Raw genomic sequence first — 22139 nt, 5'->3', positions numbered from 1 at the left:
AACACATGAAATAATGCAGAGACCAGATGTCATTAGGGGATTTAAAATTAAAACAGTAATGAACTATCACTATATACCTAATAGAACAGACAAAATAAAAAAAAAACTTAAAATACCAAAAACTGGTGACGATGAGGAACACGAAACACATCCATCGCAGTGGGAATGTAAAATGGTAAACCAATTTGGGATATAGTTTGGAAATTTCTTACAAAACTAGACATTATCTTACCACACAACCCAGCAATCATGCTCCTAGGCATTTACGCAATTGATTTGAAAACTCATGTCCATACAAAAATCTGTACACAAATATTTATAGCAATTTTATTCATAATCATCAAAAACTTGAAGCAATCAAGATGTCCTTTATACACCCATGATATGGAATATTAGTCAGCAATAAAAACTGATATATCAAAGCCATACAGTGACATGGAAGAATCTTAAATGAAGATTGGTAAGTGAAAGAAGCCAGTCTGGAAAGTCTACATACTGTATGGTTCTAAGTTTAACCTACTTTGGGAAAGGCAAAACTGTAGAGACAGTAACAAGATTGGTGGTTGTCAAGGGCTGTAGGGTAAGAGAGAGAGAAGAATAGATTAAACAGAGGGCATCTTAAGGGTGGTGGAACTATTCTGTGTGAAACTGTAGGGGTGGACACATGTCAATATGTACTTGTCAAAACCCATAGAACTGTACAACACACAGAATGAACCTTAATATAAACTATTAAAACTATAGGTGATAATAATGTATCGACATTGGTTCATTAATCATAACAAATGTATCACACTAATGCAAGATGTTATTAACAGGGGAAATGGGGAGGGGTGAGGGGGTGGGCTTAAGTGGGTATATGGAACTCTGTGTAATATCTGCTCAATTTTTCTGTAACCCTAACTCTATACTAAAAAACAAAGTCTATTATTCTAAAATAAATAGACTAAAAGCAAACAGACTAAAAGAAATAACTTTTTTGGTTCTAATTATAAAAGTAATACATATGCCTTTATATCATATGAGTGATATCAAACAAAATAATATATGGAAAGTACAAAATTTTATTATATTATACTTGTCTACTCTTCTTGACCTTAACATAGTTTTAGGTACAAAGAAACAAGATTGTTTGTAAGCAACAAAACATATTTCATTAAAAATCATCCACTGAGATTAAATACCTTCTTAGAAATACCATGCTGACTATCTTTTTATGGTTTTTACAATGTACATTTTCCAATGTTTTGGTCTTACTGATCTTCCTTAAAGAAAATATCTATGACACTTTGGGATGTGAACAAATCATCTTACGTCTTCCACCTCCACAAGCAAGTAATGATGCTTTCACCCCTAGTCTTCATGTTGAAATTCACTGGCATGATTTAGCTCCAAAGATTTGGACGGAAATGCAGGTCTGACATGTAACATCAACATCAGGACTAAAAGTCCCAGGACTACAAACCACTGCAGAGGAAAGTACAATGGAACAGATTATTCTCATTTCAGTTAAAGGTATTTTATACCAATAATACAAATTGCCACCAATGTCACACCATTGACATTCTATATCTATGTTCTACTACCAGTAATGTTCAACCAATTAAACTGTGGAAGACTATTCATGAGTTGTTTTTTCCCTTGGCTCCACTGAGCAGGTTGTAGGGTCTTAGTTCCCCAATCATGGATTAAACTTGGAGCCATGGCAGTGAAAGTGGAGTCCTAACCACTGGACTGTCCGGGAACTCCCTATTTATGAGTTTTCAATATTGTTATCTGATGATCTGAGGTAGCACTGTAAAAGAAAGTTAGAATCTTAGCTACTTTGTCCTTTAGTAGCATCTTCCAATAACTTCTGTGTTGCTCCATTTATGAGTTCCTATTTCTTGTTGTCTAGTTCCTATTTCTAGTTTCTAGGCAGGACCATTTTGTTTCCTTTCATAGTACAGTATCTCAAGTCACAATGCTATAGAGATATTTTGTAATACAAAAGATTATACTAGGCAGAATTAATATACATGAAGATAACTATGTTTAGAAATTTGGGCTTTGAATTTTTACTTCCCTTTAACTGAATACATTTCTTTGGTAAGAAAATCACTATAAATATTCAATTATGCTAAGAGAATTCTGACTATATAACCTAAATAACTAGATATGTGTATTTTATAATTACCACAACATGTAGCGCAATTGCTGTGTAGACCTTCATTTTTTCCAAAGCCTGGACGACAGCTATCCATACGTACTATCTGAAAACTGTGATCCACAAAATGCATGGCTGGTAGAGTTTTATTTAGATCATGGTTGAAAATATATGCTTGGCTCCGGAAAAATTCTTCTATTCGATTTCTTGCCTAAGATTTTAAAACACCAGAGAGAAGTACAATTACTAAACTGTGAACCAAATTTCTTCTCCTATATCAGAGGCAATGAAATGTAATACAAGCATGGCACTGCTTTACACAACAGGTGAATTCCTGAAAAGTTGCATGTTAATACCAAAATTAGTTTAGCCTGAACTCATCAACTGTCAATTTTTATGTACAACAGTTAAGAATTGAAATGAGGTTAAAAAGCACTTGTTTTGAATTATTTGCAGCATGTCTATCCCATATATAGATAACTGGGAGTTGATTGTTTCTAACTCCAAAGAGCCAAGCAAGATGGAAACCAAAACTTTAATTAGCATTACAGACTAATGGTGTAAATTTTATTTTTTGAGCACAGGGCTTAAAAAGTAACTAATAATAACCCATAAACCATGTACAATGTTAAGGGTAATGGGCTTAAGGACTAGAGGAGGAGAATGAAGGTATTTTTTTAGATTATGTCCTGAGCCTCAAATAAGGTAGAGGAGAGAGCAACTATCATGATCAATAAAGACTCAGTTTTGGAAAAACCAATGTTTTAACCTAGAATGACATGATTATAAGGCTGTTCTTTCTTTCTTTATTTTTATAAGGCTGTTCATTTTTTTTTAATGAATTAATTTATTTTTGGCTGTGCTGGGTCCTCATTGCTGGGCAGTCTTTTCTCCAGCTGCAGAGAGTGGGGGCTACTCTCTAGCTGCAGTGCATGGGTTTCTCATTGTGGTGGCTTGTCTTGTTGCAGTGCTTGGGCTTGAGGGCACAGGGGCTTCAGTAGTTGCAGCACATGAGCTAAGTAGTTGCGGCTCCTAAGCTCTAGAGCACAGGCTCAGTAATTGTGGTGCAGAGGCCTCAGTTCAGTTCAGTTCAGTTGCTCAGTCGTGTCCGACTCTTTGCAACCCCATGAATCGCAGCACACCAGGCCTCCCTGTCCATCGCCAACTCCTGGAGTTCACTCAAACTCACATCCATCGAGTTCGTGATGCCATCCAGCCATCTCATCCTCTGTCATCCCCTTCTCCTCCTGCCCCCAATCCCTCCCAGCATCAGAGTCTTTTCCAATGAGTCAACTCTTCACATGAGGTGGCCAAAGTACCGGAGTTTCAGCTTTAGCATCATTCCTTCCAAAGAACACCCAGGACTGATCTCCTTTAGAATGGACTGGTTGGATCTCCTTGCACTCCAAGGGACTCTCAAGAGTCTTCTCCAACACCACAGTTCAAAAGCATCAATTCTTCGGCGCTCAGCTTTCTTCACAGTCCAACTCTCACATCCATACATGACCACTGGAAAAACCATAGCCTTGACTAGATGGACCTTAGTCGGCAAAGTAATGTCTCTGCTTTTGAATATGCTATCTAGGTTGGTCATAACTTTCCTTCCAAAGAGTAAGCATCTTTTAATGTCATGGCTGCAGTCACCATCTGCAGTGACTTTGGAGCCCCCCAAAATAAAGTCTGACACTGATTCCACTGTTTCCCCATCTATTTCCCATGAAGTGATGGGACCAGATGCCATGATCTTCATTTTCTGAATGTTGAACTTTAAGCCAACTTTTTCACTCTCCTCTTTCACTTTCATCAAGAGGCTTTTTAGTTCCTCTTCACTTTCTGCCATAAAGGTGGTGTCATCTGCATATCTGAGGTTATTGATATTTCTCCCAGCAATCTTGATTCCAGCTTGTGCTTCTTCCAGCTCAGCGTTTCTCATGATGTACTCTGCACAGAAGTTAAATAAGCAGGGTGACAATATACAGCCTTGACGTACTCCTTTTCCTATTTGGAACCAGTCTGCTGTTCCATGTCCAGTTCTAACTGTTGCTTCCTGACCTGCATATAGGTTTCTCAAGAATCAGGTCAGGTGGTCTGGTATTCCCATCTCTTTCAGAATCCACAGCATGTGAAGTCTTCCTGGATCAGGGATCAAACCTGTGTCTCCTGTATTGGCAGGTGAATTCTTTACCACTGAGCCACCAAGGAAGCCCTGTAAGGCTGTTTTTCAAGCTGCTGCTTGGTTACATTTGGAGAACAAAGACCAGCGATCCATCTTTCTTCTATCATAGGAAAAATACATAATATTAACCTGGGGAGTTATATAATATTCCAAACATACTATTCCAAGACAAAACATTTTAAAATAGCTATGACTCTCACAATCTCAGTTTATAAAACTGAAAGCAATATCAGTAATATTTCGTGCTTAAGTTTTTAAACATCTTTGTTTACTATTCAAATACTTTCCCCCTACACTGAAATTCTTACCTGGAGGATATTACGATTTGTGGTATCTTCACAGTCAATAGACTCATTGCATGTACCTTTCCACCCTGGTGCAAAAGGATTAACTGGAGGGGGGAGAAAATGACATCTTCACAAAACAATTCCAAAAAAGTTCTAAACATTCCAATAACGTTCCAAATGCTGATCAGTATACATGTGTGCATGTGTTTAATCTATGTAATCCCAGAAAGGTGCACAATTTGAATACTTTATATATTATGATTTCACTCCATCTGGGGGCTAATGGAGGTAACTACAAGGCTTTAAAATGAATAGAAATAAATTTGGTTTGGTTTCCCCCTTTTGTCAAGTTCTCAAAAATACAATTTAAAATTCTATAAGAAGTTATAACTTAAATATTAGCTGCATAGTTAAAGGCCATATTTATAAAATGCTACTGACTTCTCAAAAATAGGCAACAATATATCATAGTTGAAGGCAAATAATTAATGTGTTAATTTTTAAAACCACAACCAGGCTAAGAACAACAATAGATTTTAGTGCTTAACAAGCATTTAAAACCTACTACTTATTTCTCATATTACTATGGTAATTAATTCTGTAATAAGATTAAACTCATAAATTTAAAGAAATATTAAAATTTTTTACCTTGAAAGGCTATAAATAGCTCATGAATGAGGCCATGTTTTGGAACTTTAACAAAATGGCATTTATATGATGGTTCTATGATATGGCATGACAAATCAAAGATTAAATTATCCAAGATTTTCTTCAGGACTCGAAAAAGCAGATCATTATATTTTCCTTCACAAGATTTTGTGGTAAAACGTACAGCCATCTGATATGAATAGTCAGGTTCCCGATAGGCTTAAAAAAAAAAAAAGATGATAATAAAACAATTGTGCCTAGCATCAATTTCCAAATAACACGTAATATTAAATACCATCAATCTTACAAACCACCAAAGAAGCTTAATTTATCTAATAAAATGTTTTAAGGGCTTCTCGGGTGGCACAGTGCAGGAGTGGCCAGCGTGGGAGACGCAAGTAGATGCAGGTTCAATCCCTGGGTCAGGAAGATTCCCCTGGAGAAGGAAATGGCAACCCACTCCAGTATTCTTGCCTAGAGAATCCATGGACAGAGGAGCCTGGCAGGCTACAATCGATGGGATCTCCAAGAGTCAGACATGACTGAGCAACTGAGCACAAATGTTTTAACAATTTGTCCTCATGAAGAGATGTAAAACTAATGACTTTAATGAAAAAGGTTATTTTGTCTGATACATTATCTACTCAGTACAAGAGAAGATATAGCTTCTGTGGGTGCCCTACATATGTAAGTTAAAAGTACCAAGAAAAAAATGAGATTTTGGTGGGGAGAGTCTTAGTTTACAGAAGTATCATTGGTGTCAGCACTGTCCAGTGAAAAGGATCATTAATTTGCTTTTATGGAATTAAACATCAATTTTTAAATTACCTAGCAAAACTGTGGTAATGCTGATTGTGCCTGCATACCTAGACAGTGAGAAGTGGGAGGCTGAAAGAGGATTATTTAGAACACACTATTTTCTTATCCACTGGAGAAGGGAATGGCAAACCACTTCAGTAATCTTGCCTTGAGAACCCCATGAACAGTATGAAAAGGCAAAATGATAGGATACTGAAAGAGGAACTCCCCAGGTTAGGTGCCCAATATGCTACTGGAGATCAATGGAGAAATAACTCCAGAAAGAATGAAGGGATGAAGCCAAAGCAAAAACAATACCCAGTTGTGGATGTGACTGGTGATAGAAGCAAGGTCTGATGCTGTAAAGAGCAATATTGCATAGGAACCTGGAATGTCAGGTCCATGAATCAAGGCAAATTGGAAGTGGTCAATCAAGAGATGGCAAGAGTGAACATCGACATTCTAGGAATCAGCGAACTAAAATGGACTGGAATGGGTGAATTTAACTCAGATGACCATTATATCTACTACTGCAGACAGGAATCCCGTAGAAGAAATGGAGTAGCCATCATGGTTAACGAAAGAGTCCAAAATGCAGTACTTGGATGCAATCTCAAAACGACAGAATGATCTCTGTTCATTTCCAAGGCAAACCATTCAATATCACAGTTATCCAAGTCTATGCCCCAACCAGTAATGCTAAAGAAGCTGTAGTCGAATGGTTCTATGAAGACCTACAAGACCTTTTAGAACTAACACCCCCAAAAAGATGTCCTTTTCATTACAGGGGACTGGAATGCAAGAGTAGGAAGTCAAGAAACACCTGGAGTAACAGGCAAATTTGGCCTTGGAATAAGGAATGAAGCAGGGCAAAGACTGATAGAGTTTTGCCAAGAAAATGCACTGGTCATAGCAAACACCCTCTTCCAACAACACAAGAGAAGACTCTACACATGGACATCACCAGATGGTCAACACCGAAATCAGATTGATTATATTTTTTTGTAGCCAAAGATGGAGAAGCTCTATACAGTCAACAAAAACAAGACCGGGAGCTGACTGTGGCTCAGATCATGAACTCCTTATTGCCAAATTCAGACTTAAATTGAAGAAAGTAGGGAAAACCACTAGACCATTCAGGTACGACCTACATCAAATCCCTTATGATTATACAGTGGAAGTGAGAAATAGATTTAAGGGACTAGATCTGATAGATAGAGTGCCTGGTGAACTATGGACTGAGGTTCGTGACACTGTACAGGAGACAGGGATCAAGACCATTGCCATGGAAAAGAAATGCAAAAAAGCCAAATGGTTGTCTGGGGAGGCCTTACAAATAGCTGTGAAAAGAAGAGAAGTGAAAAGCAAAGGAGAAAAGGAAAGATATAAACATCTGAATGCAGAGTTCCAAAGAATAGCAAGAAAAGATAAGAAAGCCTATCTCACCGATCAATGCAAAGAAATAGAGGAAAACAACAGATTGGGAAAGACTAGAGATCTCAAGAAAATTAGAAATGCCAAGGGAACATTTCACACAAAGATGGGCTCGATAAAGGACAGAAATGGTATGGACCTCACAGAAGCAGAAGATATTAAGAAGAGGTGGCAAGAAGAACACAGAATACACAGAAGAAATGTACAAAAAAGATCTTCAAGACCAAGATAATCATGATGGTGTGATCACTTACCTAGAGCCAGACATCCTGGAATGTGAAGTCCTTAGAAAGCATCACTATGAACAAAGCTAGTGGAGGTGATGGAATTCCAGTTGAGCTATTTCAAATCCTGAAAGATGATGCTGTGAAAGTGCTGCACTCAATATGTCAGCAAATTTGGAAAACTCAGCAGTGGCCACAGGACTGGAAAAGGTCAGTTTTCATTCCAATTCCAAAGAAAGGCAATGCCAAAGAATGTTGAAACTACCGCACAATTGCACTCATCTCACACGCTAGTAAAGTAATGCTCAAAATTCTCCAAGCCAGGCTTCAGCAATACGTGAACTGTGAACTTTTAGATGTTCAAGCTGGTTTTAGAAAAGGCAGAGGAACCAGAGATCAAATTGCCAACATCCGCAATGATCATGGAAAAAGCAAGAGAGTTCCAGAAAAACATCTATTTCTGCTTTATTGACTATGCCAAAGCCTTTGACTGTGTGGATCACAATAAACTGTGGAAAATTCTGAAAGAGATGGGAATACCAGACCACCTGACCTGCCTCTTGAGAAACCTATATGCAGGTCAGGAAGCAACAGTTAGAACTGGACATGGAACAGCAGACTGGTTCCAAATAGGAAAAGGAGTACGTCAAGGCTGTATATTGTCACCCTGCTTATTTGACTTATATGCAGAGTACATCATGAGAAACGCTGGGCTGGAAGAAGAGTCTGAGTGAACTCTGGGAGTTGGTGATGGATAGGGAAGCCTGACATGCCGTGATTCGTGGGGTTGCAAAGAGTCGGACACGACTAAGTGACTGAACTGAAATGAACTGATTTTGATGTCACTTTGAGGTTCCTTGGTCAGACACATCTCAGTTCAGTTCAGTCACTCAGTTGTCTCTGACTCTTTGTGACCCCATGAACCGCAGCACGCCAGGCCTCCTTGTCCACCACCAACTCCCAGAGTCCACCCAAACCCATGTCCATTGAGTTGGTGATGCCATCCAACCATCTCATCCACTATTGTCCCCTTCTCCTCCTGCCCTCCATCTTTCCCAGCATCAGGATCTTTTCAAATGAGTCAGCTCTTCGCATGAGGTTGCCAAAGTATTGGAGTTTCAGCTTCAACATCAGTCCTTCCAATGAACACCCAGGACTGATCTCCTTTAGAATGGACTGGTTGGATCTCCTTGCAGTCCAAGGGACTCTCAAGAGTCTTCTCCAACACCACAGTTCAAAAGCATCAATTCTTCAGCGCTCAGCCTTCTTTATAGTCCAACTCTCACATCCATACATGACCACTGGAAAAACGATAGCCTTGACTAGACAGACCTTTGTTGACAAAGTAATGTCTCTGCTTTATAATATGCTGTCTAGGTTGGTCATAACTTTCCTTCCAAAGAGTAAGTGTCTTTCAATTTCATGGCTGCAATCACCAACTGCAGTGACTTTGGAGCCCCCCAAAATAAAGTCAGCCACTGTTTCCCCATCTATTTCCCATGAAGTGATGGGACTGGATGCCATGATCTTAGTTTTCTGAATGTTGGGCTTTAGCCAACTTTTTCACTCTCCTCTTTCACTTTCATCAAGAGGCTCTTTAGTTTTTCTTCACTTTCTGCCATAAGGGTGGTGTCATCTGCATATCTGAGGTTATTGATATTTCTCCCGGCAACCCTGATTCCAGCCCAGCGTTTGTGCTCCTCCAGCCCAGCGTTTCTCATGATGTACTCTGCATATAAGTTAAATAAGCAGGGTAACAATATACAGCCTTGACATACTCCTTTTCCTATTTGAACCAGCCACATTTAAAATACTCTATAAGCCATACTGATTATATATAACAGACTCATTTATACTAAATGAAGAAACCATATACTTAATTCTGATCCAAACTAAATGTATAAGTTAAAATGTGCCTATATTCTTACCAAAGATCATAAAGTCATATCTCTGCTTTACTACCTTTTCTTCTTGGGTTTCTGCTTTGATAGTCTTATATGAAAAACTGCAAGTATAAAGTCCAGACAAAGGCTCCAGAAAGTCTTTCACCGTCAGCTTTCCTGTATTAGTTATATTTATTCTATTACTTCCTAAACAGAAAGAGTAAATGAGTTGGTTATTTAACATGTAACAATTCAAACACTATTTAGTAAACTTGGGGTTACAAATACATATGAAAGTTTATAAATTAATGGACAATTTTAACTTCACGAATTCAACAGTCTTAATTCTGCTGTATTACTCAATGGAAAACCACACGATAAGTACAATTTTGAAATATATTTTGGTTTTCTTTAATTCAATTCTTGGCATCTAATTTCAATTTATTTATACCAGTAATTCAGTAAATGAGATTATAGTACCTTATAGTACAATGCAATTTCTTCACATATGATAGAAATTAATAATCCTTACATTCTAAGACACCCTTCTAACATCATGAAAAATTACAAATTAGTTACCTCATTTCCTATCACAGATGCTGCAAAGATAAATTTTAGGTTCTATAAAAACTTCTGAACTAATAAGGCTTTGGGAGGAAAGGTACAAAAATTATTGCTTCAGTTTTATGAATAAGGAGAAAATAAGGCACAGACGAGGTTATGACTGTCTAAATACTGAGTAAGTAACTTCAGTTAAAATTAAGTTACAGCTTTTTCATTCTCATAAATAATAGTGCTTTTCTTAAAAAAGGTTGGCATCATTAAAAAAGGAAGATATTAAAATCAAATAACTTACCTGATAATGGCTTTTCATTAGGCCCAACCCATAAATAGGTGGGGTCCACTGTTTCTTTTTCCGCACGTTTAAAGTCCATACAGACAAGGACTGGGCTGTTGTGATGTAATTTTACATATACTTTCACTATGACAAATAAAACAGTATATAACTACGTTATATAGCAAATTTTAAATTAATAAACACACTTCCTACCATTTTGTCCCAAAGTTACTTTGATTAGTTATCTTTGGATTTCACGGTTTTAAAAATCAGCATATCATTATAACACTTGGAGAACTAAAGTCCTTTTTACTTCTCATAGACTTTTAAAACTCTAGACTGCCAGAGTCATTTTTTTTTCTGTGCTAGTATAGTGTTTATAAAAATGTACATAATACATTTTAGTGTACAGATTCAGAAGAACTAGAATCAAAAAAATTTGAAGCGTTGGTAGAATCACCTTAAAGATCAGAAAAGGAAATTTTTGCTTGCAAAACTATTTTAAAGATGATCATTATCATCCCCAAGGCAAATGTGATATTTAGCTGTAAGTGTCCTCTGTTAGGAACAATAATTCAGTCTATGTGGGACACATAAAGAAGATTTTCTGCAATTCCTACTCCATCTCGGATTTGATGGAAGCAGCAACAATGTGCTTTGAACAATACTGTCCCATAAGATGGTAATTATAAAGCCTGCTGAACACCGGGCTCTGAACCTATAAAGAAGATACCGTACCACAATTCGGCGGTGGCACGGAGGGGGAGGGGCTCCAAAAACAGAGTGATCCCAAATGTAACCAACGCTACGAACCGGCCCAAAGTCATCTAAAGTTAGCTGTGTGACTGATTTTCCTTAGGGAGTGTGTGAAAGTTTTATCACAGTGACAAATGACATCTGAGCGGAGCCGGAAATGATGTGTAGGAGTTCTAGTTAATGAAGGGATAACGACATTCCAAACAGAGGGACTTCCAGCCCCGGAAATCACTCCTCTGAGCTGGCCTCGCAGGTTGCAAACCAGCAGGGACATTCTGAAGAGAGGTGGTATCAGAGAAAGAGCTATAAATTGAATCTTAGCTCCTCACGAGCCGTGCTTCTTGAGGCGAGATTCTTCTTTACGCAACTGAGGCGCAGTGGCGTTGCTGTAAGGATGAAACAACCTCCAGGAAGTGCAGAGCACACAGTACACGTTCTATAACTTTCTGCTGCATTTCCTCGCTCGGGAAAAACCTCAGCAGAGCCACGGGGACCCCGGCTTTTCGGATGGACTCTGCGAGTGAAGAGGTCCTCATTACCTGGGTGTCCCGGCTTGCCATAAATGAAACCTTTCTCAGTGCGTTCGGAATTACGCTGCCATCCAACTGCGGAGGAAAAAAAAAAACAAACCCCACTGACCAAGTGGAAGCGGAGCCTGAGCTCAGACTGGGGCGGGGCGGGGCGAAGCGGGGAGGCTGGACCGGGAAGCTGCGGAAAGCCTGGGGGCCGGGCGGGAGGAGCCCCACCTCCTGTGAGGTACCAGAGCACCGCGGAGAGTAGGACCCACGCTCGCATCACGACTCAGGGGCTAGCGTCGCGGGAGGGTTAGGCGTCGAGGGGCGGGCTCCTTCCTACCTCAGCCCCAGCGCCACGCCTCCCCATCTCTCCACCGAGCGGAGCAAACCGCCAGGGTCCGCTCCCCTACCGTGCGTAGCTACAAAGGGAGCGGACGCGCAGGAGAGCGCGAGCGTGCTCCGCGGCCTGTCGCGCGTGGGTGGGGCTGGGGGCGGGGCTTGTGCAGAGGGCAGGGCCCTGGCAGGTGCACGGGAGGCGAGCGCCCCGCCCCTCGCGCGCACGCGGTCGCTGTCATGCGGACGCTTCCGGTGCTTCGCGCCTCCAATCTGGCGCCATTTTCCTGCGCTCTTGTCCGCTTAGTTCGCTGGGCAGTCGGTGAGAGAAGAAAAGCGTTGGCGTTTTAGTCATTTCCTTAGTCTAGGAGCTGAAGAAATCGATCAGAGGAACGCGGTGGGCGCAGTGGGATAGGGCGGATAGGGGATGAGATTACATTAGGATCTGAGGAAGGAGAAGCTTCCACTTCACAGGAAGCAGAGAGCCCCACGTGCCCCTATGCCTTTCTTATGAATTGTCTGAAACTGTGTGCACAATCTTTTTCAAATTCTTAACTCCCAGTTTTCACCCACCTGTGTTCTAACCCACAGAATGAAGAACCCGAAGAACTAGTGCACCAACAAGGCGTCTCCAGGGCTTTGCACTCTAGAGGAACGTTTAACCTTCATTTTCAGTATCATACGATGTTGAGAGACTCCACTTACAAGTGTATCCGGGGTTGTGAAGTAAGACTGCTTTAACAAAAACAAAAACACGAGCCCAGTTGAAAGGCAAGATCTCCAAATGCTTTTTTTGCAGGGTAGATGCTCAGTCAATATCAGCGAGCTCCAAAAGAGACCAGGCCAGTGTCTTTCATGGTTCCTTCTTGGCTACTCATTTAGTGGCCTGGAAAGCCCTGCGTATTGTCTGTTTCTTAGCAGCGGGACACCCTCCGTCGTGGTTTTGAGTAGGCTGGTGGGTAGAGAGCCCAAGGTTCAGACAGGGTGCAGAATGATTATTTGGGGTGAGATCAAGAGTTTTCAGTTTTATTTCCTTTGAGCCGAGTCAGTACTTGGACTATCTCAGATGGTCCAGGAGCAGCCTTTGTCAGTGATTTCAGTTTTAGTCACTGTTAATGTTACTACATAGCATAAACCATGAAATGTGATTCGGTGAGTCAGATCCACCCTTGTCAGTTACCGTGTCTAGATTCATGGTTTAGTCTCAACTGTTCCCTTCTTAAAGTAATGATAATAAAGACAAATTTAGGCATTATCTCTGATTCCCTGGAAGTTTATCATTAAACCCACAGCGTTTTATTAGCTTCCCAGTTATAAGTAATTGATCCTTGTAAACCCTCTGTGATCAACTTTGAATACTATAAGAAGAGACTTAACCAAATGAGTAGTGATTTGTTCAAAGAATCCATCTACTGTTTTAAAACTAACTTTTAATTTTAGAATAGTTTTACATTTACAGAAAAATTGTGAAGATAGTACCGAGTTCTCATGTATGCCCACCTATTTCCTTACAATTAACATCTTACATTTGTTATGATACCTTTCTCACAAGTAATGACCAATACTGATACCTTATTAAATAAAGTCCATACTTGATTCAGATTTCCTTAGTTTTTACCTAATGGCCTTTTTCTGCTCCAGGATCCCAGTCAGGATCCCTTGTTACATTTAGTCATCAAGTCTCCTTAGCGGTGACAGTTACTCAGACATTTCTTGGTTTTGATGACCTTGACAGTTAATGGGTTTTGAGATGACATTGACTTGATCTGAACTGGTCAGGCTCTTTGCAGAATGCCTCTAGGTTAGACTGGAGCTTAACCAGTCCTAAGTTAACCCTCTAGGTTAGGGTTTAAGGATGGAAGGCTATGGAGGTGAAGTACCATATTCAAGTATATATCAAAGGCACATACTGTCACATGCCTTATATCATTGTTGTTGTTAACTTGATCACCTGCCTGAGGTAGTATTTGTCTGGTTTCTGTCATATAAAGTTACTCTCTTTCCTATACCTTTTCATACTGTAATCTTTGGAAGGATGTCACTATGTGAATACCATTATTTTAAAAACAAACAAACAAACCTTTTTTTGGGGGTGGGGTGCTTTGTATGGCTTGTGGGATCTCAGTTCCCTGACCAGGGATTAAACCCAGGCCATGGCAGTGAAAGCCCGGAATCCTAATCACTAGGCCACTAGAAACACCGAAAAGCGTATTGCACACTTAAGGAGTGGGGATTTATGCTCTACCTCCTTGAGGGTGAAATAGCTGCATCAATTATTTTACCCACTTACTTTTAATCCCCTTAAGTATCACGTTTTTGAGTCTGAAATACTCAATACTGAGCTAATTATTCACAGAGTAGTAACACATGCCATTGATAAGTATAAAGAACATTGTAATGGAAGCTAAACACCTTCTAAAACTTAATAACCAAATAACTATTCATCCTTACACCATCCCTGTGAAATTTTACAGTTCCTCTTCTGCTACTTTTGATGTGCTATTTTTGCCTTTAGAAACTAACAAACAACAAATTTCCCCTTTCGATACTAAAATTAGACCTAGTGTTTAGAGTATTTCTCCGAAATTGTTATTATCCTGTAGAACTCCATCCCATACACGTTATAGAGATGTTGTCATGGTGCCATAATTGTAAAACAAAGCCAGTACAAGTTATTAACTCATTTAAAAATTATGTACCTATATCTATATATATATTTCCTATACCAAGGCGTATTTAAAATAAACTAAAATTCGTAAAATTACAATATGTATTCTTTAACTGGATAAGAATGGGTTTACTCTGGTGTGGACTTCTGATGCGTAAACTCCCAACCTTGTCTCAAATATACTTGTATATACCAACCACATACGTTTCTAACAAAGGCAAAATGGTCTTTTTGAGAATCATTTACATGTTTAACATACTGGGTAACTTCAACTTAAGTGTGAAGAAAAATTCTGTTGTTTAAAAATTATATGTTCACGTCCCCTTCCCTCTCCCTATAGTCAAATGTGTGCTTCATCTCTATAATGTGGGAAGGATTGTTGGGAAAAGATGTTCACTCTGTACAACTAACATTTTACTGTCTTTAGTGTATCTTCCCCTTCCCACCCCAATCTCTTAGTACTGATACCTTATATATGTATTTTTGTAAGCTGTCTCAGATCCTATTAGGAAGAAGCTAAGGTAGTAGAAAATAAACACACATAAATACAATGTGTAGTGTTTTGTGAGTGGTGGGAAATAAACCAAGCAGTTTCCAAAAGGGAAAATAAAGTGAGAATATTGCTTCCAAAATTGAAAGTTGAGTTGATGAAAGTGCCAACACTCTTTGGAACTGTCTTAGAACCTCCTGAAAACTTGGACCAAGAACTTTTATTATGTGAGATGAAAAGTTGAGGAAGAAGAACCTATTACATTTAATAGAGTGCTCATTGATGGTATTTGTGGCTATCATCCCTGAATCTAGATCAAAAGTTACAGATTTTGCTCAAGACAAACCTCTTTGAACTTAGACTTGCAAGAAAGCAATCCAGATCCTCCCTCCCGCCATGTGATATTACTCTCTTCTCCATTATCCTTCTAAAATAGACATTTGGAGACAATTTACTGTCTTGCCATTTCCTTCCTACTGGGGTTCTCGGCTTTGACATTCAAAAGGCGGCTGGAGGCGCAGTAGATACCTTGGCGGTGAGCGTCCTTTAAAGCCGCCGCCAGCCAGCGCCGCTGTAACCCCGCGCACAGTCCGGTCGCCGGCTCCTGCCCCTTTCAATCTGCGCCGACGCGGCGCCCGGATCCCGGGGACTCCCCGCGCTGGGAATCTCCCGCCAGCTGCGAGCTGCGAATCTCCCGCCAGCTGCACGCTGCGTCCCGGCGAAGGCAGGAGCACGTGGAGCGGCTGGGTAGCCAGAGCGGCAGCTCCAGCCCAGCCCGGCGGCGAGATGGAAGGTGAGCCTCCAGCCTGCTTCTTTTCTAAGGGGTCTTTGAAATGCTCAACCGGTGCACGCAGCAGAGAGAGTTCCTTCTGAATCTCGGTTTTGCTTCTATTTATTTCTTTTGTCAAAAGTAAATAATAGGCATTTCAGAGGGCAAAGCGTGTCGGTTTTCATACATCTCTCATTTGCTACCTCTCCCCCACCCCCAACCTAACTTTGGACAGTGATAATTTCTCCGCAGTTTTACCTCTTAGGGGTTGTCAGGGGTCAACTCTGATTCTGCAGAGGAGGAGTACTTATGGGGTGTCCCTGAAATGGCAGCAAACCTAAGGTGGAATAACTAATCCTTTTGCATGATTTTTTCGTCCATGGCTTCAATGTCCGTTGGAATTGGGCTAACCTGAGTGACTTCTTTAGGATGAAAGGTGACTTTTTTTACCCCCTAAGGGTAAATGCTGTCATATGGGAAGGTAAATTTTTAAGTAATGGCATTTGTGCTTCCCTTGGTACTCAATCTTCTAATAACTTATTTACTCAAAGCAAAAAATTAAGTTCACATGAAAAGTTTCATTTGAATTAATTTTGAAAGTTATTAAACTATCCTCACTTCCCCCCAAATTTTCAGTATTATTGGGATATATATACTTCCTTGGGATAACTAAAATTTCACAGTGTTAAACTTTTCAACAGTTTTCTCCACAAGTGTTTCTAAAACCTTGAACATGGCAGGTGTATCTCAAGTTGGAGGAGAAAATCAGAAAATAGAAAATAAAAATTTGTGAGAAACGTATTCATTCTATTAGCAAATGAGACACTGACACCTAATTAAAATGTTAACTTGATAAATAATTATCAATAGCTTGGATATTTTCTTCATAATGATTGAAGGCTCTCTTATTGCCAGTATACGTTGATCTTTGGCTGCTTTAGGTCTAGGATCTATGAAGTTATTAAAACTTGATTGAATATGTCAGGACACAAAGTAAATTTTGTTTCATGTATAATTGAGCACAGTACTGTGATTGTAAATCTTTAATTTACACATGGGTATGTTTATAATTTTAAACTGACTTGGCACTTATACGTGTTTTTTTTACCTCTAAGTAGAGCGCCAAATGATAAGTCAGTGCACAGTACATATTTAGTATTCTGTAAAAAAAAAATTTTAATGATCATTATTGAAGAATATTTTGAGGGTTTTCTCTTATGAAAAACTTTTTGCTTTAAATCAAGGTTTAAAAGTAAATCTAAAAATTTATACTTTGAATATTTGAAAAATGGTTTATGATGTGTAATTCTTATGTAAAGATTTCATTGACCAAGAACAGGAAAAAATTAGGTTGTTGTACAGTAGAAAAAATAATTAAAAAAAAACACTCAGGCTTTAATTATTTCAAATGAATTCCTGAGTTTATTTTTGTGAAGTGATAGATTAATACTCCAAAACTTTTTTTTCCTAGTCTTAGTCATTATCATTTCATTCTCAAGAATAACATATGAATTAGTGTAAGATAGTGGAAACTGGAATGTTTCTCTATAAATGTTAATGCCCCTGAATTCATTTATTTAATGTGAAATGAATTATTAACTAAATAGCATAATTCAGGATATTAAAGCCCTAACTGACTTTTTGATAAGCTGAATAAAAAAGGAATGAAAACTTGTATAGAATTTTATTTGGAATGTACAGGCTATAAATGGAAAGAGAATACAGAATTGAATCACTAGGTGAGTTTAGATGAGTAGATTATATTCATAATCTGTGGAGATAGATGTTACATGGTATGCTTGATGCTCAGATTTCACACTTAAAAACTAAGATTAACAGAAGGGTTAGTGATGTGAATTTGTCTATTCTAACATCACGTCCTTGAGGATCAGAGTATTTGGTGTAATAAAATATCTGGTTTATTATAGCCACTCAAGATTGGCTAATCTGGTCTATGTGTTTGATATTTAAAGTACTTTTATATTATTTTGATATTTTGGTCCCAGTTTAGAATTTGACCCATAGTGTATACCTGTCATATCTTGGCACTATAAGCAAGTAGAGTACTTGATGAAGTACTTTTATTTTCTGCCTAATTTGGGGGCCAGATTAATATGCTATGGTTTATTGTGAAATGTGAAACTATATAGTCAGTATTTCTTCAACATATAAAATCTTTTTAAAAAGTTATTCATTTTTTCACTCATCACCAGACATTTATTGAGAATTTCTGTGTGTGAAGATGTCAGATGAAATAAGCTTTTGAAATAGAAAGTTTGTCATGTAAAGATGAAGAGTTAATGCATGTAATAAATCGAGAACTAGAATTGTTTCCTTTTCTCCCAATTTGTCATCCTGAATATTTTCTACACAGAGATCTTTATGTTACTGAATTTTGTTATTTGTGCTATAATAATATCTCTTCTATCTGATAGTTGAGAAATGGGTAGTTCACAAATACGAATTTTATAGATATTGGCGTATTTCTTATTTAATATAAAACTTTTGGGATTTCCCTGGTGGTCTGGTGGTTAAGAATCCCACTTCCAATGCAGGCAATGCAGGTTTGATCCCAGGTCTGGGAATGAAGATCCCACATGCCATGAGAAAAGCCCATGTGCCACAACTGAGACCCAGTGCAGCTAAATAAATAAATATTTTTAAAAACCTTTTTTATTTCAACATTATTGGGAAGAAATCTTTCTATGAGTATTTGTTACACAGACCCCTTATAAGTGAGGTCCACAAGAGAAAACTTTATCTTAGGGACCCAGACTCAGTATTCTGAGCATCAGGTTATATATCGTTCTGTAGTATATTCTCATGGGGTTTCGAACTGTGCAGAGCTGAATCCCCCTACACTAAATATTCCCAGGTTATTGTGTAATTTTTGTCTCCTTCTTGATGTCAGCTTCCCACCACATGGCTTTTGTGGTAGCCATTTTTTTCATTTCTAGCTTCCTTTCTCTGTTCTGGATGGATGGTATTTACATAGATACAGCCTCCAGATGGTGGTTTACTAGCCCTCCGTTATGAACATGTGAAGGTTGAACTGATAAAATTCAAAGGAACAAAAGCCACAGAAAGGTCATGGGGTCCTGGTAGAACATAATTTAAGAAAATTTCTGGTTGTGTTTGCTACAATCTAATATGCTGTTTCATACTTCCATGTCTTTCCTAAAATTTTCATCCCATTCTTTACCTTGTTATGCCTACTCATTTTTTCATGCATTATCACCATGAAGGACCTCCTCATGACTTTTCCTGGTGCTTTCTGGTGGTCATTCTATTCAGTCCCTCACCTCCATCCAACTGGGCTAAGGGCCTTTCCTTGCTATGCATACTTCTCCCAATTATATTGAAATTATTCACCGATTTAAGTGTTTATTCCATCACTGGTCTTTAAGCTTCTGAAGGCAGAAACTATGTCTTATTTTTGTATACTCAGTGCAAAGAGCAGTTCCTGGTTCATAAAAGATCCTCAGAGTTTGTTGCATTAAAGTTTCAAAATGGTGCCCAAAAGAGACTTCCCTGGTGACGGTCCAGTGGTTAAGACTTTGCCTTTCACTGCAGGGGTGCAGGTTCGATCCCCGGTCAGGGAGCTAACATCCCATATGCCTCACAGTCAAAAAACCAAACATGAAACAGAAGCATTATTGTAACAAATCTAATAAAGAATTTAAGAAAATGGTCCACATAAAAAAACTTTGAAAAAATGGTGCTGAAAAGTCATTTTCATTATCTTTATTTTGATGCCTTTTATTATTCTTTGTGAATAAGGGATTGGTGCTAGCAATTCCTTGTTAGAACTCAGAAAAATGTTTAAGTATTTAAAATGGTATAACAGAAAGGAAAACTTAGAAAACAAAAATGGTATTGATTTTTTGACTAGCATATTACTTAATGCTAAACCTTACCTTTTAACATGAGCAGATTTCAGGATCACATATTAGTCCATTAAAATATGGATCAAATATGAGGGGAAATTTACTTTCTCAGTCAGTAAGATACATGAATGGTCTCATAAAATTATCATACATTTTCCTGGTGATACCTTTTTAATATGTTGTTAAAAGTTTGTCATCAGTGTATATATTTACACTTACGACTAAAAGATTATCGGTAGGTCTTTTATCAGATAACCAGTATGAGTTGGCTCCTAACTCAAGCTGTAGCTCTAGACCATGTGTGAAGAAGGAGTGATTAACACAGAAGCTGCCTGTAGTACCCAATAAATGTGTTTTGAATGTGTTAAACATACGTTAGTTATTGTGGAAAAAGATTCTAAACGTCACGAGAACATAGAGTAGGCTGCTGTTAAGCCTTTTGAAAATACAACTCTCCCATTAACTGGCACATTCATAATAATTAGAAATCATAAGGATGACCGTAAGCCCTTTTGAATCACTTTTTTGAAAAAGATGAAATAATGAAACAATGACTATATTTCTATAGGGGGATTATTTGAAAAGTGGTGTATATATATATATATATATATATATAACTATTAATTATTATTGCTGTAAAATCTGTCAAAATAATCCCTAATGATCCTGAATGAGATAATTTTTTCAGCCTTAATGAAATCTGCTTTTGCATCCAGAATTAAAGTTCTTAGAGTACAAAGTGATGTAGAGTAAATCAATATAATTTGGAGTCAATACCATATTATATTGGACAGGTAGCCCATCTAGAAGACAGAAAAAACGAAATGTTTAATAATAGATATGAAACAGAATAAAAGCATTTATGAAGCAGTGCTTTTTATGCATCAAAAATTCAAAAGCCGCTTACCTCCTGACTTATTATGTCAATGGAATTGGCAACATATCACAAATTGTATTTATTAGCAACTGTTTTTAGAGATAACATTTTTGGCACATCAGGTTATTTGTGGGTTTATAAAGGAAACTTTTTAAAATAAGAGAAATGGAAAACATTTCAATAGCATCACTGATGAAGCAGTGCAAAACTGTATTTTTTACTCTTAGCTCTTAATTATTTAAAGATTATTTAACTGGATTTCTTGCATATTTTGGTCATTAGTACACCTGTTGCCCCGTCCAAACTGTCAGATTCCACAGTGTAGGGATCTTTTTATCACCAGTGATAGCTAGTACCCTGCCTAGTCCCTAGCACATGGTAGGACTGCAGTCATATTTATTAAATAAATCAACTAATAAATTGCCTATGTTTGGTCATTTGACTATTTATTTGTTCAACTTTTGTGGTAAAGATAGTAAAGAAAATAGTGACATGAAAGCTAGTTAATTTTTCTGGTTAATTTGTCAGAGGTGCTATTAAAGGTTTGATAGAAGAGCTTCGAATGTTGGCTGAATTCAACAGGATGAATACTGTTATTTTTTTCTAATCCAATACTGGCTTAATTTAGGGCAAAATAACATAGTGAAATCTAATCCTTGGCTTTGCTACATTTTTTGCAGTGTTTCAGCAAGCCACAATAAACTATTTCTTCACAACAAATGTTTTGCTTTTTAAAGTTGAGAATACCATATTTTACTTCATTTGATTTCTCTATCACACAGTGATCAGTTTATTTGCAAAGTATTATCCGTTTGAGAGAATGTTAACATAGCAGAATATTTAGAACATGAGAGCAATTTTATATGAGCAAATATGCACAGGAAAAAAATTCAGTGCACAACCACGATCTTACTCATACCACATTTATAAATTTTTAATATTTTCAAAGAGCTGGTTAAAAAGTTTTATTTTGAGGTCTGAATATACATTTTATAGGGATAATCTTCAATGCGCTAATATATGGTAAATGATACACATGAAAGTCAAATCGAGCCTCTGATATACATTTGTGCTACTGTCTACACTGTGCACAAGTGTATAACAAATGATCTTCAATTGCAGAGATAAAGGCAGATGATGGCAAAAATGATTAGTTGTTAAATATTACGAAAACCATTTTTTCAGAGTGGAGTATTATATTTTACATCAGCTATGATATAACTCCACATTCATAAAAAGTTGATTATTGAGCATGCTCAATTTTTATCCACAGAATATTTTTTTCCTATGCATATGTGCTCATGTAAAGTTGTTTAGGTAAGGATATTACTGTAGGGACCACTGCTACTTAGCTATTGACCCTTTGCCTCTACCACAGATCAGCAACTGGCAGTCTTTTAGGAAGCTGTT

General features: G+C 38.0%; 2 protein-coding genes across 7 annotated transcripts in view; one reads left to right on the top strand and one right to left on the bottom strand.

Moving 5' to 3' along the window:
• Positions 1 to 303: 303 nt before the first annotated feature.
• Positions 304 to 13632, bottom strand: ZPBP2 (zona pellucida binding protein 2). Of its 3 annotated transcripts, none has more exons than XM_069543354.1 (8): positions 11937 to 13632; positions 11730 to 11795; positions 10453 to 10578; positions 9642 to 9803; positions 5258 to 5476; positions 4631 to 4713; positions 2177 to 2357; positions 304 to 1467 (listed from the first exon to the last, which is right to left on the bottom strand). In XM_069543354.1, the coding sequence occupies exons 1-8, from the start codon at positions 11983 to 11985 to the stop codon at positions 1373 to 1375; spliced, it is 981 nt and encodes a 326-aa protein (XP_069399455.1). In that variant the 5' UTR covers positions 11986 to 13632; the 3' UTR covers positions 304 to 1372. The 3 variants fall into 3 exon arrangements, with proteins under 3 accessions (XP_069399455.1, XP_069399456.1, XP_069399458.1); XM_069543355.1 differs by having other exon boundaries at positions 2250 to 2357; XM_069543357.1 differs by having other exon boundaries at positions 12046 to 12201.
• Positions 13633 to 15698: 2066 nt separating this feature from the next.
• The window catches only part of IKZF3 (IKAROS family zinc finger 3), a 91536-nt gene continuing 85095 nt past the window's right edge, over positions 15699 to 22139 (top strand). For 2 of the 4 annotated variants that reach the window (XM_069543350.1, XM_069543348.1), the window contains exon 1: positions 15699 to 15989. In XM_069543350.1, coding sequence (XP_069399451.1) covers positions 15983 to 15989 — 7 coding nt within the window. In that variant the 5' untranslated portion in view covers positions 15699 to 15982. The remainder of the gene's footprint in view (positions 15990 to 22139) is intronic. The other 2 variants (XM_069543349.1, XM_069543347.1) reach the window with 2 other exon arrangements.

This window comes from Ovis canadensis, chromosome 11, assembly GCF_042477335.2.
Source record: "Ovis canadensis isolate MfBH-ARS-UI-01 breed Bighorn chromosome 11, ARS-UI_OviCan_v2, whole genome shotgun sequence".
NCBI classification, from domain to species: Eukaryota; Metazoa; Chordata; class Mammalia; order Artiodactyla; family Bovidae; genus Ovis; species Ovis canadensis.
Note: the sequence above shows the minus strand (reverse complement) of the source record. Positions and strands in the feature narration are given on the sequence as shown.

Coding starts and splice junctions, on each gene's coding strand:
- ZPBP2 (XM_069543354.1), bottom strand. CDS start 11,985: ATGCGAGCGTGGGTCCTACTCTCCGCGGTGCTCTGGTACCTCACAGGA. Junction 10,579..11,729: donor TGGCAAGCCGGGACACCCAG/GTAATGAGGACC, acceptor TATTTGTCATAG/TGAAAGTATATGTAAAATTA. Junction 9,804..10,452: donor TAATGAAAAGCCATTATCAG/GTAAGTTATTTG, acceptor CTTTCTGTTTAG/GAAGTAATAGAATAAATATA.